Source organism: Notolepis coatsorum, assembly GCF_963971535.1.
Source record: "Notolepis coatsorum genome assembly, chromosome: 2".
NCBI lineage: Eukaryota > Metazoa > Chordata > Actinopteri > Aulopiformes > Paralepididae > Notolepis > Notolepis coatsorum.
In genome coordinates, this window is record NC_140166.1 from 189,706,321 (window position 1) to 189,731,918 (window position 25,598).

At 42.2% G+C, this 25,598-nt stretch overlaps 1 protein-coding gene across 1 annotated transcript; it reads right to left on the bottom strand.

Annotated features, from left to right (window-relative positions):
• Positions 1–13,562: 13,562 nt before the first annotated feature.
• On the bottom strand, positions 13,563–15,067 carry LOC311223658 (piggyBac transposable element-derived protein 4-like; the record flags this gene model as incomplete). Its single annotated transcript, XM_084308431.1, has 3 exons — positions 13,563–14,021; positions 14,155–14,758; positions 14,895–15,067. 3 exons carry the CDS (start codon positions 15,065–15,067, stop codon positions 13,563–13,565), a joined length of 1,236 nt encoding a protein of 411 aa, XP_084164557.1.
• Positions 15,068–25,598: the final 10,531 nt, after the last annotated feature.

A 25,598-nucleotide genomic window follows, 5' to 3' on the forward strand; every position in this document is an offset into this window, starting at 1 on the left:
TGCTGCTGATGCATAATGTATGAATGAATGAATGGTGAGTTGTTTAAAATGACAACATATACATGTGTTAATTATTTATTGGATTGATCCGAGAGACTGAGAGAGAGATTGCTCCAGAGCATTTATTAACGTTACGTTACATTTTCAACTCGACCTAACGTCGAGTTGCGACCCACAAATGGAAGATAGTACCAGCCGCCACTGCTCAGAACACAGCCCTGGGGGGCCCCTATGTTGAGCGTGATGGATGAGGAGGTGCAGTTGCCTGCTCTTACCACCTGGGGTCTGCCCGTCAGGAAGTCCTCAAGTTTTAATACTCTTATCAACATGAGTCAACAAATGCTTGCTTTATGCAGCCATTTAACACAAAAGGATGACCCTCATGCATTGCAAATTTGCATCAAATTCAAAACAGAGTGATGCACAAAATAACTTAAAAGAAAATAATAATTTAAAACAATGAATAAAGTGCATGAAATAATAGGGGAAAGAAAACGTTAGGAACTTGTTACATTCACCTACACAAGGGCTGAGAACTCACACCACAAGTTAATCGTGAGTTAAAAAAAATAGTGGCATTAATAGAATCGGGCGTTAACGTGTTAATACCACGTTAACTTTGACAGCGTTAATTTCGACATGTACATGGGTACCTGTGTGGTGTAGTTTATCTTGTAGACCAGGCCCATTGCAAGTTGCTGTACTCTGTCGTCTACTCTAAGCCATCCTAGGTAGTCAAAGTGGGCAGGGGTGAGGTGGGTTCTAGGAGTAAGGTCAAGTAGTAGTCTGACCAGTTTGTTTTGTGATGTTTGTAATCTTGTTTTTAGCGCCTTTGAGGTGCTTTGGTACGATGAGGTGCAAGCATAGTCATCGTAGTACTTTTTATATATTATATTATATTATATAAAATGTACATTATAGCATTTCCATTGGCTATAGTGACAGACATAGATATATGATAAATGGATAGATACAGCGGATTAGATGCAGTCCAGAGAAAACAACCAATCTAGATATTTCAAGAGATACACTAAATTTTGAGATGACAATCGATTCCGATACAATAAAGCAAGTCTTTATCACAAACAAATCCAAAGATATTTAATGTTTTACAAAACATGTCTATAGTGTTGCGTCCGGTTTTAGAGGGTTAAAAGCCTAATTGTATTCCTTTGTATATTTGGATTTTATGGTGGTTTTTGTTCTTGATTTATTGTGATGTTTCTTCTTGACTAGTTTAAAGAAGACTTGTACAACCCATGGGGGCATTTCCTTGTGATTTTGGGCTTTACAAATACATTTGTAGCACGTTGAAGCACTTTAAATCAACCAGTAGGGGGAACCAGAAAACACATTTTAGCATTCTCCTCCTTCATTGTTGGTTACATTTGAACCAAATTTGGTCAGGGCCATAGCATACCGACTTACCGACGACTTGACGACTTACCGACTTGACGACTTATCGACTTACCGACAACTTGAATTTTTTAATAGCTTCTTTACCTTTGTAAATGCTCATCATTTACAAAGGTTGCTTCCCTCAAACGGGAAGCAACAGTTGTGATTGGAGGATCAAGAAAAGAAGGCAGGGTTTGAGATAGGTCAATTATGTTTATATAATAATAATAATACACTTTATTTGTATAGTACCTTTCATACAAGAATTGGAGCTCAAAGTGCTTCACAGCAGCAAAAAAGAATGAGCACTTAAATTAAAGTCCAAAAAAATCACATCGTTTTTCACATTAGGCTCCAACATCCCAATATGCCACCTTGTTTATGGTTTGATTCTATGGCCGTTTTAAAATAGACAATAATAAAAAGAGTAAAATAGAATAGACAGAGTAAAATATTGCAATAGTGCAGCACAATAAAATAGTTCAATCAAATAAAATAGCCCTCATTTACAGTACAATAATCACAGTGTTGATGTAATTAGTCTAGGTGGCACAACAGAGCAGTGTATCTCTCTAAACAGAATAAAATAATGCTGAATCACTGTTTAACAGTTTAAAACCGTCTTTTCTTTACCCACTTTCTTCCCTCTTTGATATCCACACAGTTTAAAACCTTAAATCACAATTAACACATGAAGCGTATGCACATCAAATTTTGCTTTAGTGATTTACCAATCACAGGGACTTGAACCCACAGGGCCTTGAACCCTATTATTACACACACACACACACACACGCACACACATGCACACACACGTATGGTTAGCATACTCATGCACATAATATGAGTCAATGTATGTGACCAGTAGTTAGTATAATTATATTGGTCTTATGTTTATGATTATGTTTCCCATGCTATAGTACATGATAGATACATGTATGAATTAATGAATGATCTTTATTGTCATTATCACAATGTTAAAACGAAATTTAAAATGCAGCCCTAGGTGCTAGCAGTCACACAGATAATAAAAACACAGTCCTAAAACACAGTATTAAAATAATAAAGACAAGAGTAAGACATAATGGACATAAACAGGGGTATAAAAGAAAATTGCACTATTCCCTTAGTGTTGTGTGTGTGTGTGTGTGTGTGTGGGGGGGGGGGGGGTGCAGGGGAGATTGGTGTTTTACATTTTTGCTGAGTTTAGTGCACTTATGGCCTTGGGATAAAAACTAAACTTAAGTCTGTTAGTCCGGGTGGGCATGATGCTGAAACGCCTGCCCGAGCGCAGCCGTATTAGGTGTTTGTTGCCAGGGTGGTGTGGGTCATTAAGTATTTTCACTGCTTTTTTAAGACAGCAGGAGTTATATAGTTCTTCCAGTGAGGGAAGAGGGCATCCAATGATTTTTTGGGCCGAGTTGACGACCCTCTGGAGCGCCTTCCTCTCTGCGGCTGTGCAGCTGAGGAACCACACGTTGATGCAGTAGGTGAGGATGCTTTCCACGGAGCAGCGGTAAAAGGACACGAGCAGGTCTTGTCTAAGGTGGTATTTCCTGAGTATTCTCAGGAAGTAGAGTCTCTGTTGTGCCTTCTTCACGATCGCCTTGGTGTTGGTTCTCCAGGTCAGGTCATCCTCCAGGTGGACGCCCAGGAATTTGTTGACTGAGACTCTCTCCACGCATCCCCCGTCGATGTACAGGGGCTGTATGTCAGTCTTCTTCCTCCTGTAGTCCACAATCATCTCCTGGGTTTTTAGCTTATTCAGCTGCAGGTTGTTAGTTTTGCACAGGGCTGACAGCTGCTCTACCTCATCGCGGTACGCGGTCTCGTCACCTTTTGAGATACAGCCCACCACGGTGGTGTCGTCAGCGAACTTGATGATGGCGTTGCTGGGGTGGACTGCGGTGAAGTTGTGGGTGTAAATGGAGTAGAATAAGGGACTCAGCATGCAGCCCTCGGGGGATCCGGCGCTGAGGCTGATGGCTGTGGAGGTGTGGGGGCCTATCCTCGACCACCGGCAGAGGGGGTGGTTTAGTCCAAGATCTAGGAGTTTGGGCACTAGTCTGTCAGGCAGGATGGTATTGAATGCCGAGCTAAATTCCACAAAGAGCAGCCGTGCGTAGCTCCCCCCCCCCCTCTCTCCAAATGGGACAGGGTAGAGTGGAGAGTTGTGGCGATGGCATCCTCCGTGGACCTGTTGGCTCTGTAGGCGAACTGGTGGGGGTCTAGTCCGGGTGGGAGGCTAGAGATGATGTGGGGCTTGAGTGTCTTTTCAAAGACCTTGATGGGGGTAGGGAGGTGAGTGCGACTGGACGGTAGTCATTCAGGCAGCTGATGGAGTTCTTCTTTTGGACCGGGATGATTATGGAGGTTTTCAGGCAGGGTGGGACAATGGCCTGGGACAGGGACTTAGTGATGACCCCCGTCAGCTGGTCAGCGCAGTCTTTCAGCACCCGTCCCACGACACTGTCCGGCCACGCTGCTTTCCTTGGGTTCACTCCCTTCAGTGTGCGTCTCACCTCGTGCTCCGTGAGGATGATGCTGCTGAGGGCTGGTGAGTGTGGTGAGGCTGCTTCTGTCGCCACCACCTCGGGGGCGGCGTTGATGTGCAGTGTGGCTGTTTCCGTCGGCCTCACCTCGAATCGTGCGAAGAAGGAGTTCAGCTCCTCTGCCAGCTGAGGGTCACCCTCGTTGGCTGAGGAGTGGCTGGGTTTGTAGTTGGTCATCTGTTGGACCCCCTGCCATACCTGTCTGGTGTCGTTGCTCGTTAGGCACATTAGGCACACTGATAGATAGTAGTATGCCAATGCATCACAACAAATGTTACACCAATCATATGGTGGAAAAATGCTTCTTTACATATCACAATCACATGCTTCTTTACCTGTCACTTGCTTGTTTAAATATCACATGCTTCTTAACACATCACATGCATCTTTACACATAACATGCTCTTTACATATCACATGCTTCTTTTAGAGACTAAAAGATGAATTTGTCATCCCTGGCCTATGTCAGGCACCTAACAGCCTGGGTACCTACTGTATGCCTTGTGTAACGATCCCAGACTCAGCCCTCTGTTGGGCTGTGATGGGAAGAGTAACATTGGTCCCCTACCTCCCTCCTGTAACGAGCCCAGACTCAGCCCTCTGTTGGGCTGTGATGGGAGGAGAAACATTGGAGTCCTACCAATGACCTCTAGTGGGTACCATCAGATGGTGCATCAGATGGTGCAAACTATCACCTTTGTTGTCAAGTATGTTTAGTATGTTTAATGTGATTTCATTATGTGTGTTGTCGTTGTTGGCGTTCCCTTCCCTGGTGTGATTTTTTCCCCTGTCTGGTTGTGTTTGTATTATGCTATTGTGTCTAGTTGGTGGTTTCTCTGTTTGGACTGGTTGGCCAGCTGTTGTCTATTTATAATTAGTCTGGTATTTAAGTGTGTGTCCTTCCTCATTTTGTTGTGGCGTCACCTCCAGTTACCTCCGTGTTCCCTTTCTCGTCATGTCTCCTGTCATCTCCCTTGCCTTGCTGTTTTGTATTGAGTCGTAGTAAGTACGTTTAGTATTCCGTTTTTGTGCATCTTTGTTTTCTCGTGTAAACAGTTCGTGTTTGTATCTAGTGCCAGCGCGGCTGTGCCTTTTGCTTTGTGTTTGTTCCTGTAATATATATCCTTGCTCTAGTGATTCTCAAATAAAAGGATCACAGTGTTTGAGAAGAGCAAACTGCCGTCCGTTTCCTCCATTCATCTGTCAATCCGCATATTGGGTTCTTCTCTCCCCCTCTCGTAACAGCCTTGCCTATTCCATGATTATTATGGGCTACTACATAGCATACCTGTAGCAGACCATAGGCCTATGGAGTAATGGCATACATATTTCTATGCTTATTCATTCTTTATATTGTGAGAAAACGTGTGCATTCTTGCCGGATAATTTTTGTCCCCACTGTTGCCTTTTTAAAATGATTTCATAATTCTATTCTATTCTATTGTGTTTCTATTTTAATTTAGTTCATATTTCATTTTATTTTATTCCACCTTTTTATTTTATTATCTGTTTGTTAATGTCGCACCGAAAACGACCAAATCAAATTCCTTGTATGTGAAAACTACTTGGCAATAAAGACCTTTCTGATTCTGATTCTGACTCATTCATGCGTGACTCTGAGTGTCATGGCAGATCCAGCTTAACTAGTCTTGTTTGTTGCTCTGTTAGTCAGAGTTGCCTTCAAGGTAAGTGTGTACCTTGCACGTTTTATGCATAGGCTAGCTCCATGAAACTATGTTGGTAATGGAATAGGTTGAAGGTCTCTTGAAGGGCAAAGTCTTATTTATAGTGTTGTTATCTTAATTCAATAAAAGCCCAATCAGTGATCCAAACGCAAACAATTGGGCCAAATATAAGAACTGGGAATGGATACATTCTTTCATTCTGTAGTTGCGTGAGTGAGCTCTTGATACAAAGCCTATTAGACACCAGATTAATATGACTAAATGTATTTGTTATATTTTGTGGCTGTTTAAAGTGGTACTATTTGTACACACTGGAGTAAAACATCTAGGCATATATTACAATTGGCAAAGGGTTAATAAAGTGTCACCTATCTACAGATCAAACTCAATAATGTGCATACCCGACGATGAAAATCCTGAATTGGGGATTTAAACTGGAAGAAGACTTCTTGTGAATTGTCACATTGTTTATTCGTCCAGTAGATGGTGCCTCTGTCATGTCTATATGTTTTATCCTTGAGTGCTGAGCTCCAATCATGTCCCCAGCATGCCACGAATCACAGTTTATAATCAGCTGCATCTCCATAATTTTATAATTAGCATAGAGCTCTGTATTTCGTAGTATGTTGAGTTCCACAAATACAAACATATATGCGTTCTAATACCACTAACATGTCTTGATACATTATTTCCTTTTTAGAGTGGGATCATAATATCTTTTGCACTTTTAGCTTGACTGTTGTTTTAATGTTTTCAATATTTTAATCTTAATGGAACTAACTGGTTGAATAAATTAAATAAAAATAAAAGTAAAATAATCAAATAAAAGCAACATTGATGTTCTTGATAATGTAATTTAATCACCAACTAACCCCTGGATAACACTATCAGTGCCGGCCTTGTTTCCCTTTTTACCCCCTTGAATGCCATCATCCACTTCAATGTTAGCGTTAAAAACGCATAATCTATGTTTTAAATTATGGCTATGTGTCTAATCTGCCCGTCGCTTATCAATGACTTGTTTGCAGTCAACATTGTCGAAACGGATTGTTTTTTTTAATCGGTTCATATCCTTTTTATAGCATTTCGAAAAGCTATCGTTCTCTCGAAAATTTCCGGAAAATTTAAAGATTTTCATAAACGGCATTTATTGGAATATTCTCGAATACACTAGACACGTTGTCATTTGTCGGCCTATTTATGAATCGTTTTCAAATAAACGCTAGATTATCGATAGTATATGTGTACTTATGCACACTATAGAAGCGGGCTGAAAAATCTATTCTCTCATTTCCTCAACATCACACATACACACACACATACACACACACGGCACATGCTGATATCTCAGTAAATACAGCTCTGATTATCCTAAAACTGGTAACATAGACTCCTTACCTTAGATCAGATGTTCTCCAAAAAGATTATTCCAATTCCTGATCGCCATTCCAAATATCGATCGCGTTTATTGATTGATTATTGGCTGCTGTAAATATATATTCCACGCTGCTTTCCAACTCGCGATCACTTCCATGTTCATCAGATCCATCGCCAGCATAATGGAGCCAGTAGGCTCCCCCCACAGGGATCTCCCAGTATAATCGAATGGCCTGCAGTTACACAGGGATAGACGATAGGGGGCGGTATTTTCCCATCTGAGCTCCTAGAGGGTCTGCTGTACCAACGGGAGACTCGTTGATGAAATATGAATTCAGATCGCTAATAAAAAAATCAAACAACAATACACGTCGTCGGCACTCAACGGGGGGCATGATAAGATGACAATACACGTCGTCGGCATTCAAAGTGTTAAAGTGAAACTACGCCCATGTTATTGCTATGGTCTATTGTCCAGAAATATTAGTGAACATGATCAACATTCTTGTCTCGGTTGGTTCCCCTTTAAATGCTTTATGTACTTGGCAAAATTAAATTGCCTTCTGTATTGTGTTATTTCCTTGAACCCTGTGCACCTTTTCTTCGGAAACCCATCTCTTTTTATGAGGAAATAGAGAAAGAAAAGACAAATCAATTCTATGGTGTTATGGGTCCCATGGTTGCCAGGTACCTCAGTAACAAATGATGTGTTCAATGCCTTGCAGTTCCTGAAAAACACAGACTGTATTAATTAACTTCTCTTTCCTAATAAACTAAGGCTTGTTCTCACAATAAATGTGATATTAATTACTTTGGTTCTCAACTTGAATACTGCAATGTTTTGCTTTTTTTTTTAATACCTTTTTTTATATATACTTTATTGTGTCAATGAAGTCACTCTACATTTAGGTGTAGTATATGTACACATATACACACACATACATAGATACATACACACATATCCATACATACATGTATGCATACATACGTACACCCATACATACACACATAAATGTACAGGTTTATTTTAAAGCTTGACACAGTTTTTAGCATTAAAAAATTTAATGTTTTACCCATCACCCATACAAAAACATAAGTGCATACATAAACAAAAGAGTGAGTACCAGTATAGATGTTACTGATCCTGGACGAGTATACCTATCCATTCATCCATAGTAGCCTATACATCCAATATCCATACCTACCCGTCCCCACATACATATCAAATAAAATATAGATAGATGAATAAATAAAAGTTAAAAATAATATTAATAGTTATAAAGAAGAAGAAGAAAAAAATAAAACAAAATTTTGAATTTTCATTACAGGTGTAGGCCTACACTACAGGGTCGTTTTCTTTTTTGCTTGTTACAGATTTTGTGGCAGAGCCGTTGTATTTGATTGCCTGTATGATGTTGCACAATTATATAAGGTAGATCAGGGGTGGGCAACTTTGTATATGGTGAGGGCCACAAAATGTCCACAATCAATCTGGGGGGCCGCATTGTTTATCGGCAGTCCCGCCAGTAGTACCCCATCACTCAAATAGCCCTAATAGTCACAAGGTATATAAACAATTATAATTTGTTGTAACTTTGTTTTTATTCCATTTCAAATGCATAATGCAATTTCAACTTTATGAATTTATAAACAGCTGAATTTAAAAGTATTGCTGTGTAACCCCATATATATACAAAAATTATCAATTATAATTAAGGCTTCTAATAAAATAAATGTATGAACTTAAAGCCCACTGCTCAACAAACACAAAGCAGCATTCCTGCTGCATTTCACTACAACAGTAAATCAAAAGTGCAATAATAAATGATTTTGTTAAATGTATAAACTTTTATCCTGCTACTAAACAAAACATTATAACACTGAAATGCATGTTATGGATATGAAGCACTCAGGAATGTTTTGTTTAGTAGCAGGATAAAAGTGTATACATTTAACAATCATTTATTATTGCACTTTTGATTTACTGTTGTAGTGAAATGCAGCAGGAATGCTGCTTTGTGTTTGTGTTATTAGTGTTATCTGAACACTACAAAAGTAAACAAGTAAAGTGCAAGTAAAGTAAAGTGCAATACTACATGCCTCCCATTGACCCTTTATCAAACTGGCATGACATTCACCCTCGCCCCACAGTGGGTCAATAATGGTTATAATAATAATAATAATAATAATAATAATAATAATAATAATAATAATAATAATAATAATAATATAATAATAATAATAATAATAATAATAATAATAATAATAATAATAATAATAATAATAATAATAATAATAATAATAATAATAATAATAATAATAATGGTCCCCTCTCTACACCTCTCCAATAATAATAATAATAATAATGGTCCCCTCTCTACACCTCTCCATCATCTCCCCCCCCTCTCTACATCTCTTCATCATCTCTTCCCCCCTCTCTACACCTCTTCATCATCTCCTTCCCCCCCTCTACACCTCTTCATCATCTCCTCCCCCCCTGTCTTTAATGAGACACTTGTGGTCTCTCCATTTGGCGCACAATAGCAGGAATGTCAACTTCAATGTTTGTGCATGCAATCTGCATCAGATGAAATAATGTTTCATCCGACAGCCTGTTTCTCTACTTTGACTTGATGTGCTTCATGTTTGAGAAATTGCTCTCACATATGTATGTGCTCCCAAACATACTGGCCATAGAGAGGGCAAAGTCCCTGAGGAGTGGGAAGCGGGGCTCAGGTAGCAGTTTCCAAAAGGAAATTCCCCTCTCATTTCTCTTTGCTTGAAAAAAAGGATCTGACTGTAGCTCGCACAGTTCAAGCTGCAACGGTGGGGGCTGCTCTGACACCGTAGCGGTGAGGGGGCCGGCAAACAGCGCTATCCGTGACTGCATGCCGTTGAAATCTTCAAACCGATCATTGAATTGCATTTGCAGTGTTTCAATGTCGCTCCTGTACTTTCCGACGGCTCAGCCATTGGATTTCTGTGTGTAGCTGCAAGTCGCCATAATCAGTGTCCATCTCTTCCAAAAAGGAGACAAACTTTCTATGGTTTAGTGACCTGTTGCCTCCACGAATTAGATTGGTAACCTTGGTAACCAAATCCATAACATGGCTGTAGTAGTCAAGCTTCTTGGCACAGAGAGCCTCCTATATCAGATGAAAAAAAAGAAAAACGATTTAACGACTCTCGCATATAATTTGACTACACTCGACTCGCATTGGTCATTATAGTGACCCACAATAGATGGAAATTATGTTAGCGAACTTACCTGATGTATAATGCAGTGCAGCATTGGACACTCAACGCCACTCTGCCATAGAAGCCCGGCGAATCATGTGTGTTTTTCTTTCATTGCGGGTGCTCCATCGGTAACAACAGCCGACAGTTTATCAAAACCCCCATATTGCTGCACGGCACTTTCAACAGCGTTTCATATGTCCACACTAGGGCTGACCCCTATTAGTCAAATAGTCGACTAATCGATCGAAAGGAGCCATAGTCGACTGCCAACTCTTCTTAGTCGAATACAATAAAAAAAAAAATTAAAAAAAATAAAAAAACAAAAAAAATATTATAATTTTTTTTTTTTTTATATATTGGCCTGGGGCCGCATGGAACGTCGGTGAGGGCCGCATGCGGCCCGCGGGCCGCCAGTTGCCCCTCCCTGAGGTAGATGTTTCTTTTTTATCCTATACAGCCGAAGATTGTATGTGTGGGGACTCAGACAGAGAAACTGACCAGTCTTGCAGACAGCGATGTTGACGAGTCATCTTCTGTTTTCATGGTCCAACATCTTGATATGTCCTGGGAGCCAGAGGAGGACACGAGTGAGTCATCTGACCAGGAACCGGCAAGAGCCACGGCAGGAACCTCACCCTGAACATTTTCCGACTTCTTTTAATTTGAGATTATCTGTATCACGAAATTGTGTTGTAGGCAGAAGTGTTTATCTTTTTTCAGTGCTGCTGACAAGTTCATATAGTGTGCAAAAGCCAACTGATGTTTCCTTGTTCACCACTTGCCCTGCCTGTTGTGGGGTAACCCAGGGGAACATGGAGCAGCAGGAGGGGACTTACAAATAAAGCAAGTAAGAGGATATTTGTGAATTCTACTGATGGAAAAAGTACAGTGTATCCTGTGTATGTTATTTTTTATTTATTATTTATTTATATACTTTATTATTGTTATGGTATAGTTTACTGTTAGGAGTTGTACTTGTAGATTTCGTATACACCTTTCATATACACCTTAGATCTGTGCAACATGTGGGTATGAGCGTTATTGGCATAACCAGCCAATGCTGCCTGCAGCCTCTTACTGAGCGGTGCCATCCACCTTTCCAGTTGCATGGATACTGTTGTGGAATATTTGAAAGGAGCCAAGGCAGTGAACTGTAGAAATTCAGATAGTGGTTTATTTTCTGTGGCCACAGAAAGTATCCTCAGTTTACAACCAGTGAAGTGTAACACGAGCGTCTGACCAGAAAGTGAGAAAGAGCTCTGGTCAGACTTACAATTAAATACACTGGCTGGGAATGACAAATGAAAACAAAGATGAAAAAATTAAAACAAAGATGGTTTTAGGGGTTTCAAGTTTGTTTATTAAATATCACAATAAAATACATGTACTTTACGGTGAAATGCTTGGTTCTGTATGAGCCCCTGATAGTGTGCTTCATACAGTAAAAAAAAGAAGTAAGAAAGTAGTAAAAAAAAAAGTAAGCAAAGAGGAATATACAATATACATATATACAATCTAAAGTACAACCTAGGTACAGTCTAAGTACAGTGAGTAAGAAATTAGTAAACAGTGAGGTATAATGCAGAAAATGAGGTACCAAACTTTGAGGTAAGGTGCAATTGCAAATGAGGTATACAATGTAGTGCAAATCTCTTTAATAATAGATAAATATAATGTAGTGTTAAAGTGTCTAAAGTGAGTGGGTGAGTGTTTGTTTAAAAGTGAGTGTGTGTGTGTGTGCATGTGGATGAGTGTAGATGATGGGTTGTTTGGAGTGATTGAGCATCCTGATGGCCTGCAGGGCCCTAAAGTTAAAAACTTTTAATCCCTATCTGATCCGGTCAGATTTTTAAATCCCATTTTTTTGTGATCCAGGATCAGACAACTCCGCCAGATTTTGTCCCGGTATTTCAAAGCAATCCAGGATAGGATCACCCTGATCCAGATTCAGACTTTAAGATTACTAGATCCTGAATATCAGTGCTTTAATCCTACCGATCTCCATCTAGTCAGTGGATATGAAAAAAAAAAGGAAGACAAGGAGTGGACCACATTGCAGAGACATCTATAATGTCTAATTATATTGTTAAATACATAAAGGACATAAAATCACAATGGAATTGTAATAAAAAAAAATACTCCCAATAGGGTAACAACAAAAAAACATTCATTCAAAGGCAGCTGATCATCCAGTCGTGCTTTGAGGAGCTGAATTCTAAGTGAGGTTTCAGTTTGCTGAAGGTGGTGAGTGATGACAGATGGACTTTTTATGTTGAAGATATTTATTCTTTAATCTAAATTACATTTGTGATTGACAATCTTTGTTGTGATACTTTTATGAGCATAAACATTTATGTCATCAGCATTTGGTTGAAAACAAAATAGGCCACCACAAATGTGACCAAAAGATAACAAATTTAATTGATTTGCCATGAAGGCTAAAATTGTGTAATTTCAGTTAACAAACTTTGCCATCTTATTTATATTGAAACATATTTTTAAATAGATTGTATAGTACATTTTGCTCTGGTAATCCACTGGAAATCCACCCCTCTGGTGGGATCAAGATAATCAAACTGATCCCAATACTGTGTACCCGTTTTGAAGATTTGATCCAGATTAAAGCTTGGATTTGATTTCCTGATCTGATCGGATATCAAAGTGATCCTAATCCAGTTTTTTTGTTTTGAACTACCCAAAATCCAAATATGATCCAATCAGATAGGGATTAAAAGTTTTGAACTCCTAGGATAGAAGCTCCTTCTGAGTCTCTCTGTACTGGCCATGTAAAAAAGTAAAAAAAAAAGTAAAGTTGGATATTCAATATACATAAATACAGTACACCTATGACTAGAGTGCAGTCATATGCCTGAGGCGGATCCTAAACAAACTAAAGTGGGATATTCAATATACATAATATACAGTACACATGACACGAATAAATATGTTGCACTAAACATTGCACCTGTCAAACGGTAACGTCCTAAGGCGAGCTCAGGGAGGATAGAAACCTCCCGTAGAGCAGAAGGGCAAAAGCTCGCTTGATGTTGATCAAATGCGTGTGTGTGTGTGGGGGCGGGGTTGTGCAGGTTGCAGGTACACATTATCAACCGAAGAAGGCCCTGTTGGTGGACGAGATACCATGGAGATACCACCAACCTCCCGTAGAGCAGAAGAGAGAGACACTGCTCAACTGTGCCACTCTTCAAAACAGTTTCTGTCTAGAATGAGACAGAGGGCGACATCACAGCACTTGCATTTCCACGCACTGAGGCTCCTTTTTCCCACCTTGGTGCACTGTACACAGGTCTTAAGGCCAGCGGTGGCTTTCTGGCTCCTGTCCGCTGCGGGAGCGGCGATGGGAACAGGGATATGGCTTGTCCACAGTCCTCCTGTCAACAGGAACTCCTGTGCTGTCCACTCCACACAGCTCCTCCATCATCACCTCCAGGAACGCTTTGTGTGCGAGAGGCTTTTCCTGCTTCGCCCTACAAATGTCGCAGTTGAGGATGTAGGCGTTGGTGGTCGCCATGTCGATGAAATGTTGAAACATTGTGCGATACCACCGGGCAGTTCTCCGGTGGGTCGAGTAATATTGCAGTAGCTGGTCGGATAGGTCGACTCCGCCCATGTGCCGATTGTACTCGATGACAGGGGTGGGGCACGGAACCCAGACAAACAACCAGGTCCCATTGGCCGCCTTGACCTTCCTCCTGACCTTCTGACCAGGAGGTGTGATCGCTGGGTGGATGGTGGAGCACACGTGCACCTATATAGAATAGAATATAAATGAATCATCCCGAGGGAAATTTGACACTACAAATCGCTCACAGTAGACATTTAGACAGAAGAGTCACGAATAAGAATAACAAAACAAATTGATACAAATATACAGTACATACCTCCTTTTTGTCCATCCACTTTATGAAGACCAGGGCCTCTTCTCTGAGCCAACGAATGTTGCCTCTCACGGCCTTGTTTGTCAGGGCATTCTCTCTGTTCTGGGGACACCCTGTCCTGTTCTCCCGGTATGTGCCACAGGCTCCCAGCTTTATGGCCAGCAAATCAAGGAACAGCTTGGGACTGGTATAAAAATTATCGACATAAATGTGGTACCCAGTCCCAAGCCATGCTGGCTCAATGAGGTCCATGACGGCGTCATAGGCGATCCCGTGTTCGCTGGTTCGCACGTGTGCCTTCCAAATGTAAATGGTAAAGTTTATGGTGTAGCTGTTGGCGGAGTCTGCGAGAACAAAGAGCTTGACCCCCCTTTTGGTCGGCTTGTCCTTCATATACTGGGTCATGCCAGTTTTCGCCTTCGTGGCCACCATCCTTTCGTCGACTGCCAGGTTCTTTTTAGGGTGGTAGTGCACCTTGCAGGACTCGAGGATGGACAGCATGAGAGGCTTGATACGGGCCAGCTTGTCATAGTCTTTTGTTCTCCTCCTGGCGTCGTTCCTGGCATCCTCCTCCGGGTCACTCAAGTGGAGATTCCACAAGATGGACCTGAAGTCAAAGTCAAAAGGCAAAGTCATATAAATCATATAAAAAAAGATCTAATCTAATCTAAACACAAAGTAACATGGGACACTATAAACATAAATAACATATGGGACACGATGTACAGGACTATATATTATACCTGAATCTGTCCCGGAACATTACCATCACAGGCAACGGCACTGAACACGAGTGTTTCTGTCTCCAGTAGTCCTGGAGACATGCCAGTGGGATGAGTGAGGTGTACAGCAGCAGGCCGATGAATTTATACATCTCGTCAGGGATGATATCCACCCACTTGGTCTTCTGCCCCATTGCCTGTATATTGTATTGTAACTCAGTTAGTAATTTTTTAGAGGAAAAAGCATTTCATATAAAAGTATCCTGTATTTTTGTATGACAACTAATAAAGAAACTTGAAACTTGCCTGGTTCTTTGCCGCGTTTTTGTTTGTGTTGATACACAGGGTCTTCACAACATCCATAGTGAAATAGAGCATGAAGAGCTCCTTTGGTCTGTATCTAGCATGTGTATCTAGCTGTGGTCCTGGGGGTCTGCGAGGCATGAACCGGAGGGGCTGAGGGGCTGAATCAGCATCCCTGTCGGTCTTCCAGGGCTGGAGGTCAGTCTGAGGGACTGGAGCAGCCCGCCTGCGTCATACTGGAAGAGCAGCCGGCCTGCGTCGTACTGGAAGAGCAGCCGGCCTGCGTCGTACTGGAAGAGCAGCCGGCCTGCGTCGTACTGGAAGAGCAGACGGCCTGCGTCGTACTGGAAGAGCAGCCGGCCTGCGTCGTACTGGAAGAGCAGCCGGCCTGCGTCGTACTGGAAGAGCAGCCGGCCTGCGTCGTACTGGAAGAGCAGCCGGCCTGCGTCGTACTGGAAGAGCAGCCGGCCTGCGTCGGACAGGAGCATTTCCCCCAGCCTCTTCATCCACCACCTCACTGTAGGTGTAGACAATGGAAGTACATTATTTTCAACATTCAAAAAGGAATCTTCGCACACATACAGTAGAGTACAGTAAGGGAAGTAACGTTTTGAACAGTTACTGCCTGCTCATCATATCTGCACATAAATGGCACACACATTGATTGTACATATAAAACACTGCACATCTATTACACTACAACACACACACACACACACACACACACACACACACACACACACACACACACACACACACACACTGTATATACACTCAACATTCCATTCTGTATATATTCTGTATATATTGCTGGTCGTACTACAGTAAGGGTAGTAACGTTTTGAACAGTTACAGTACACCCAAAGCTGGAGCAGGCTGCCTGCTCATCATATCTGCACATAAATGGCACACACATTGATTGTACATATAAAACACTGCTCATCTATCTACAAAAGCAATACATACCTCTGGCTGTTGTTGACCACGTATGACTATGAAGATGGGCCTTCATAGTCTGAATCATCCTAATCTATTTCGGATGCAGAGGTCTCCCCCAGGTACTCTGCCATGTGTTCATCCCCATGATAGATGCTGTCCCACAGGGGGGCACACACACGCCGCCTCATATTTGCAAAACGAATGGTCAAAAATCCTCCAAAAAACGATGTTGCTAGTTGCTGATCTGAAGAAATTGCGCGTGTTCAGTAGAAATTATCTGGTGAACGAGTTTCCGGTAGTTCTTTCTTCTTCTCCTACTCTCATTTGCGGCAGTGAACTTCCGGCTCCCTCGGCACTACCGCCCACTGTTTTCCGTTTGACTGTAGCATAAAGACTGGCGGAGATATTGATAAAAATGTAACGCCTGTCAAATAAAATCCGATAGATTTTACGCATGCGTAAAAGTGTATTTACCATCGAATTGAAATGATCCTGGTTCAGTCATTTATTGGTTTATCAACACAAAATCAAAAGTAGCGTGTAGTTTCAATGGTTCTCTATAAAATAGCGTCGAAAATAACCGGAAATGGACTACAATTCCCATACATACGTACGCAAACAGATGACGTCACTTCCTGTACGGCGCCGTGAGGAGCGACCCGGAATAGCAGAGCCCAATCACTGAACAGAGGAAAAGAGAGAATGGAGCGTTTCAGGATGTTTAATAGTATTCCCAAGTAGGCAAGAGTTACATCCAGAAATGTGATATGAAACAGATATGAATTGGGAATGTTCTTGGGGTAATGGGAGCAGCAGTGGAGGTTATTCCATGACAACACGTGAAACACAAATTCACTCATAATTCATAATTATTATTAATTTACATATATATATACATTTTTTCTTTTTTAATTATTATTATTCTAATTGTTTTATTAGAAATGTTTTCCTCTGTAAAAAAAATGCCAGTGAATTTTTTTTCTTCAAAAATGGCCAAAAGTGACAGCTCTGAGCTCTCAGATCAGGCCTGCAGTCAGTAATGGCTAGCTGTCAATCACTCAAGTGCAACTTTCCCTGCACGGGTTGATCTTTTTATTCTATTATCCAATCAAAATAGGCTATTTGAGTCATCTAAGCCCCGCCCGTGCAACTTTGTGCACGCTACTCACGAACGCGGGTTTAATGATTGACAGCCCTCGACGGTCTGAGACTCAATCAGAGAGGAGCTGCGCGACATGGCATAGACCACTGCACTTCCGCGTTACATGGAGCTCGTGAGGAGGAGGGGGGCGGGGGGACGAGAGCGTGAGGGAATCAAATTAATGCGCTGCCTTCCCCCCCGAACCTCCCATGAGCTCAAAATACCGGAAGTGGTCAATTGTTTACACTTTCCATGGGATAAAAGAACGTGTCTCGACTCGAGTCGGACTTGTCACGATGGGGAAGCTACAATATTCAATGGAAGATGAGATCGGTCACTGCTTTGGCTGTTGTGTGGTGAGTGCATTTAAAATATATATATATTTTACAGTGATTATGAATTCATTGGCCCGCTGTGCAAGGCCAGATTAAGACTTCAGAGGCCCCTGGGCCAGATTCTTGTGGAGGCCCCCCCACACACACATACACGTGTGCACAGTGGCATTTTTATATGTCACTTTAAAAAATATATAGAATATTTAGAAGTGGTGGGCTCTGAGGGCCAAGCTAAAAGGACTTTGATCACCCCTGCCCACTTTGACAACCTAGGATGGCTTAGAGTAAACGACAGATTACAGCAACTTGCAATGGGCCTGGTCTACAAGATACACTACACGACCAAGGTACCCATGCACATGTTAAAATACTTCCCAAAGGTCAGTGAATACCACGATCACAACACCAGAGGGAGCTCCACAAATCATGTTAAACCCAGATTCGGCTCAAACAAGGGACTAAACACGTTTCACAATTATGCCACATCAATGTGGAACGCCCTACCCAAAGCTGTAAAGGAATGTGAATCACTACCCACTTTCAAAAACACTCTCAAAAAACACCTACGGGAGACTGCAATTCGAAACTGGCCCCTGTAAATGTCCTAACACAACCCCCTCCAATGGACAGTAAATGACCAAGTATGGTTGTCAATATTCCAATGTACAGTTTTGCTTGTACAGTTGTACAGTGTCCCCCACCCACCCGCCCCTCCTACCCAACCCCCCCCCCCACCCAACCACCTCCAATGTACAGTCCCCCCCACCCCCCCAAACCCACCCCACCTACCCAACCTCGTCCAATGTACAGTTTCTACATCAAATGTATATACTCTCTTTTCTGGACTCTTTTCGTATCACAAACAGTACTGTATTTGCAAATCTGGTATGTCATAAATGTATAGATGTAGCAGTACTGTCTATCTGTATGTCATGTATGTCATATATGTTATGATGAATTGAAAATGGGGGACCCTGATGTAAACAAGACGAAAGTCTTTCTCTGGTCTGCATCCCCTTAACAATTATTGAGCTGTACTGTACTGTACCCATTCTGCAATCTGTTAATAAAGTTTTCAATCAATCAATCAAGAAGAGAAAAGAAACACATCATGTTTAGATGGGGGGATGGCGCCATCCTCAGGAAGAAAAAAAACATGCACACACTTTGGAGACAAGAATATAATGTTAGAATAGTAAGCTTACTTTTACGTGAATGACAATTTAAATTATAATTAGGGAAGGGAGGGGGTTGAAATGTGTTTTTGTCCTGTGTTACTGTCTGTGAATGAATGAATTAATGAACATTTTATTTAACAGATTGCAGAATGGGTACAAATAATACAGTACGGCTCAATACACACAATTGTTAAGGGGATGCAGACCAGAGAAAGACTTTCGTCTTGTTTACATTCTGAAAATATGACATATCTAATTTAACGTTACAAATATGTGGAACCATATGGAAGGAATAAGCCAGCCGCTAAAAAGAAAACCCACTGTGGCTTTCTCAGACAAAAAGGATGAGCAGGGCCACCTAACAAAAGAAAGTTTCGAGAGGAGTGGAAGTTTGAAGATAGCAGTGTTTCAAGAGACTGGCTAGGCAGCGCTACTGGGGGCTGTAGTGGTGAGTTGTTAACGTGTTCGGTGTGCCGCAAGTATGTCAAAAAGAAAAACAGAAACAACACGTTTGTCATTGTCGTGTTACTTCACAGTACAAATACGCGAGTCCTCTGCTGTGGTTGTGAATATCCTTTATTAGCTTAACTCCGTAGCAACATCACACAGGTATCTCTCGCCCCTCCCGTACCTGCCCCTTGACCCCGAGTATGGTGGCCTGTACACTCTGTCGTATAACGCACACTCATTAACATAACACCAGAGTCATCTGTAGTAAATCAATGAGATTGTGGACTCTGATGAGGACATGATTGAGGAGGTTTAAGTTAGGTTTACAAAACCTTCACATTGTATTATGTTGTTAAATCCTGCAAAGAGGCTAGAGTGAGGAAGGAGTCTGATGATGTTTAACATTAGGTTACAATTTAAGCTTAAGATGACTTGTATTGATTAATCAATCATCAATCAATATATTAAAATAATTTGCTTAAAATGTTACTCTGGCCTCTTATTTAACTCTTTATCAACGTAATATGTGAACTTAATTACTTTGGTTCTCAACTTGCTTGTTACAGCTAGCAAAAAGAAAGTACTCAACAATGTTGTACATTTTTTATTTTATTTTTTAAATACAAAGGAAATCTCAAACAAATAATAATATATAAACAACTCCAAAATTGGTAACATATTTTGAGTGTACTAGACTACAATTCACATAAACATCATGCAATGTTAATTAATCTGAATAACTGAGAATAAGGATAGCCTAATTAGCAATGGTTTTCTTTTATGAGAAGTGGAATGTGGAGGTAAATTACTGTATCTTCAGACCTTCAATTGGCTGTTACAAAATTAAAGGTTTATGATTTGTTTTTAGTTACAATGTCGATAAAAAGGCAAAGGTGTCTGGAGTGGCCTGTCAGTTTACCTGTCTTTGAAGAGATAAGTGTCACCTGCTTAGAGTCCTGATGCAGCAGACACTTATACAGTACTGTTACTCCGTCAACAATTGGGGGAAGACATTTCTAATATTTCATATGAGTTTAATCCCGTCATGTTACTCAACATTAAATCATCATTATCAGCCTCTGTAACGCAGCTTCCCGAGGTTTGACATCTAGAACACACTTGTGTATACTGGGAATGTGCTTTACAGGCGTGTTTTTGCGGACCTCCCAAACTTTCAAACTTTTTAGATGAAGGAATGGGTACAATAGGAGACACGCCTCCAGTTTTTCAAACGTTTTTGACACGCCTCAGCTTCTGAGCTGAAGGCGTGTTTTTGCGGACCTCCCAAACTTTCAAACTTTTTAGATGAAGGAATGGGTACAATAGGAGACACGCCTCCAGTTTTTCAAAAGTTTTTGACACGCCTCAGCTTCTGAGCTGAAGGCGTGTTTTTGCGGACCTCCCAAACTTTCAAACTTTAGACTGTTTTCTTTATACGTTTTTCTTTTTCTTTCTTTCTACCACAAGACGCGGCCACTGATGGGTCCATGGGACTTGGATAAGTCCTGTGGACCCAACTCTGGCCACTGACCACATGAGCGAACGGGTACATACGCACACAATACACGGCCACTGATGGATCCATGGGACTTGGTAAAGCACTATGGACCCAACTATGACCACTGATAAAAACGTAACTACACTAGCATTATAAGACCTAAACATTGCTACCTACCATACAAGTGCATTGGTTTAGTGCACTTCCGGTTGCCACTGAGCGGAAATGTTTGTGCGGACCTGTTCTCCCAAACTGGTAAGCAAATGACTGTTTTTACGTTATTTTCATTTTTACGTTACTATTATTATTATTATTATTATTTTTTTAAACATTGATCTTAACTGATCACTATGACTTTATTGCTTTTATCGTTATATATGCCTATAATTGTGTACAGCACTTTGAGCTACATGACATGTATGAAAGGTGCTTTATAAATACTTACTTACTTACTTACTTACTTACTTACTTACAAAAACATATTACTTTCCCTCCAAGGTCTAGTACACAGAAAATGTGAATTGATTTGCAAAGCATGTGTCTGAAAGAGCAGGGTCCTGTGACTGTGGCCAGCGAGACGGCAACAAAGAGCTGAATAGGTAAAGCTGATTATATGACTCACCCCTCTTTTCTATGGAGTGAGGAAAGAATGTAGAGAAGGTGTGTGTGTGTGTGTATGTGTGTGTGTATGTGTGTGTGTATGTGTGTGTGTATGTGTGTGTGTGTATACATGTGCTTACCAACTGTTCGCCTGTTTATTGCAACACTATCACTGACATCTGAAGGGAGACCCCCCCTTGAATGGCCCTTCTAAGGTTTCTCTCCTCCACATTGCCTCTGGTGCATTTTTTCCTATTGCTAGGTAGTTAGTGAGTTGTTCTTGTGTTGCATTTATTTTGTATTTATTTTAAAATTGTTTGGACTTTATGCTGTTTTTGTTTTGTTCTTGATTTATTGTGATGTTTCTTCTTGACTTGTTTAAAGAAGACGTGTCCAGCCCATGGGGACATTAACGTGTGTTGTCGGGCCTTACAAATACATTTGATTTGATTTACCTGTACATGCGGCCAGGCATGAATGCCCTCCCCTTGCGCTCATCCCTTGTCGGGTTTCAGGGTGGTTTCTTTGTTTCATTAGCAATAACCAGCTGAGAAACCATTTTCCTTCTGAGAGTAATATGACTCAAATTAAACATGACAGATTCTTCTTTATGGTCCCTGCTGACAAATTGAATAGACATGCCAGTGTCACACATGCTCTCTGCACAAAGAAAAGGATTATCTGACAAATCCTACTGTGTGTGTGCGTGTGCATGTGTGTCGGGAGGAGAAACACCAACATTTGAAAACAATTAACCAGTGGAAAGACCACACACACACACACACACACACACACACACACACACACACACACACACACACACACACACACACACACACACACACACACACACACACACACACACACACACACACACACACACACACACACACACACACACACACACACACACACACACACACACACACACACACACACACGAATCTGACAGTGCCAATTATCTGAGCAAACAGGAAGAAAACTGTAAAATTACGTCATTTACTTCACCACACCACTGAAGCTGTATCTTCCAGCATGGAGCAGGCTGTCACCCTGGAAGCACACAGACAAAATGATTGGCAGCCAGAGATGGCAGGGGACTCTAAGTAATTGGCTATGGCTTGAAATGACACCACACTTCCGTCTATTAGCTAACCTTGGTGCCTTGTAAGGCAAGGGATGAAAACTCCTTATGTTACTGGCACTATGTGACATTTCAAACAATGGAATTAGACAGGATTCTGACATTACATCCCCACTTATTTCCTCCAATTTGTCCCTCGACCACACATGCTCTCTCTCTCTCTCTCTCTACCCCCCTCTCTCTATCTATGTTTCATTTTCATCATCCCTTGGTTACTAATATCCATGTTGCACATCGTCCCCCTGGGTGTTTCCACATGTTGACGATCATCAGAGTGGCCCAGTCTCCCATCAGGACAGCTTCTAGCAGTAGCCTCTAGTCTAGCAGTTGGAAGGAGGATTAATTTCAGTTGGAAGGTCACGCCCCTCCAACGCAAATATATGAGATGAATTTCAATTACTTTCATTGTTCAGGTTAGTAGGCTCTATGTAGATCCACCGGATCCTCAGGCAATACTTGCTTTAAAGTCAATGACAGTAGGTGGATTTGGTAAAGTAAATTACACTGTACTTTTATAATAAAACAGGCTAATAGCTATTACAATGGGGTAGGCGTGTTGGACCCAAGTGCAGAGTTGAACAGAGGAGGCGGAATGCGATAGTTGTTCTTTCACAATTAAACAGTTTCTTTATTGTCTACATCAGGGGTGCAGTCGTAATATGGGCGAAGGCGCATACATGTTCCCTCGGTTGCGCACAGAACAGACGATACACCTTGTCTCATCCTTCCAGTCGAGAGATCAAGCAACACCCCACCTACAGGGCTTGTATTTGGTTGTCGGTATCCTATTATTATGCAAAGTCTAGGTGAGTCATTTTTGTGTGGCCGGCCGGCACTTACCACCTAGACTTTGCATAATAATAGGATGCGCGCACTTCGGCCTCAGTGACGAAGCCCAAACGTCGTTTGACCGCGTTTGCCCAGCACTGCACCCCTGGTCTACATGAAGCATAACACGACAAAACAAATACTTTAAAACAGGGAAAGAAAAGGGAAGACATTAGTCTCCAAAAACAAGGAAGCAGTTCTAACTCGAACTGAGAAATGTTTGCAGGGAAAACATCCACACGATAAATACTTTAATGAATAAATGAATACTAAATGAACAAAGCACGACACCAACCGTGGTATCACAATTATGCTCCCGACGTGAGCGATAACAAATGCTTTCAGGTAGAGTACTCACGTCTGTGATCAGAGAAGAACTGACAAAGAACAGCATACCACACGGCTACAAGGCTCATTCTGCTAGTGGCTTTGGTAAGTCTGATCACGCGGCCATATTGCTTTCTCCAAAGTACAAACAAAAAATCAAGAGCACTCCTGTAGTCTCGCGAGAGGTGCAGAAATGGGATGTGGAGTCGGGGGGGGGGGGGCGCTCCAGGCTGCGTTTGAGTGCACAGACTGGAGCGTGTTCCGCGACACAGATAACATTAATGTCTACACGGAGACAGTGCTGGACTATGTTCATACTCTGGTGGAAGAAACAATCCCCACTACCACAATTAGAGTTTACCCAAATCAAAAACCCTGGGTAGACAAATCCGTCCGTGAAGCTCTGAAAGCGCGCACCAAAGCATACAACGACGGCCTGGTGGCAGGCAACATGAATGACCACAAGGTGGCGCGATACAACGTAAGGAGGACAGTGACAGAGGCCAAACGGCGCCACAGGGATAAAATTGAACAGGCTGACTCCAGAGCTATGTGGCAGGGGCTCAAAACGGACAGACTACAAAGGCACCTCCCTCAAATGACCTCAATACCTTCTATGCGAGGTTTGATGCTGGTAATAACAACACCAGCCCACCAGCCACGGCAATGGGGGGGGGGGGGGGGGGGGGGGGGGGGGTCTGCTGCTGATGGAGACTCAGTGTTCAGGGTAACAGAGCATGAGGTGAGGCGGACCTTTAAAAAAGTTAATATCAGGAAGGCAGCAGGACCGGACGGCATCCCCGGCCGCGTCCTAAAAGTCTGTGCCGACCAACTGGCCCCGGTATTCACTGACATATTTAACCTGTCCTTAGAACAGGCTGTCATCCCCACCTGCCTGAAGAAGTCCACTATTATCCCTGTACCCAAAAAATCCAAGCCTGCTTGCCTCAACGACTACCGCCCTGTAGCTCTCACCTCCATAGCCATGAAGTGCTTTGAGAAGCTAGTAAAGGGCTACATCTGCTCCTCCCTCCCCATCAACATGGACCCCCTGCAATTTGCATACCGCCCCAACAGGTCCACGGAGGACGTCATAGCCCATGTGCTGCACACAGCAGCATCACACCTGGACAAGAGGAAGGGGAACTATGTGAGAATGCTATTCATCGACTACAGCTCGGCATTCAATACCATAGTCCCCTCCATACTCATAGCCAAGCTCAGGGACCTGGGCTTGAACTATGACCTCTGCCAGTGGGTCTTGGACTTCCTGACGGGCAGACCCCAGGTGGTGAGAGCAGGCAACTGCACCTCCTCATCCATCACCCTCAACATAGGGGCCCCCCAGGGCTGTGTTCTGAGTCCCCTCCTCTACTCCCTGTACACACACGACTGTGTGGCTCAGCGGAGTAGCAACACAATCATCAAATTTGCTGACGACACAGTGGTGGTGGGCCTGATCTCTGCTAACGATGAGAGGGCCTACCTGGAAGAGGTCAAGGTCCTGGCGGGATGGTGCCAGGAAAACAGCCTCTCCCTGAACGTCAGCAAAACAAAGGAGATGATTGTGGACTTCAGGAGGTCGGGGGTCAAGGACTACAGCCCCCTCAGAATCGACGGGGCACCGGTTGAGAGAGTCAACAGCTTTAAGTACCTCGGAGCCTACATATCCGAGGACTTGACATGGACCACACACATTGACAGTGTTGTGAAGAAGGCACGACAACGCCTCTACTTCCTCAGGCGCCTAAGGAAGTTCCAAGTCAGTCAGAAGATCCTTAAGAACTTCTACTCATGTACAATAGAGAGCATCCTGACTGGCAACATCACCTCCTGGTTTGGGAATAGCACTGCACAAGACCGAAGCAGACTACAAAGAGTGACACGTTCAGCCGAACGCACAATTGGAGGGGGGCTCCCCACCCTCCAGAACATTTACAACAAGCGGTGCAGGGGCAAGGCTAAGAGAATCATTAAAGACT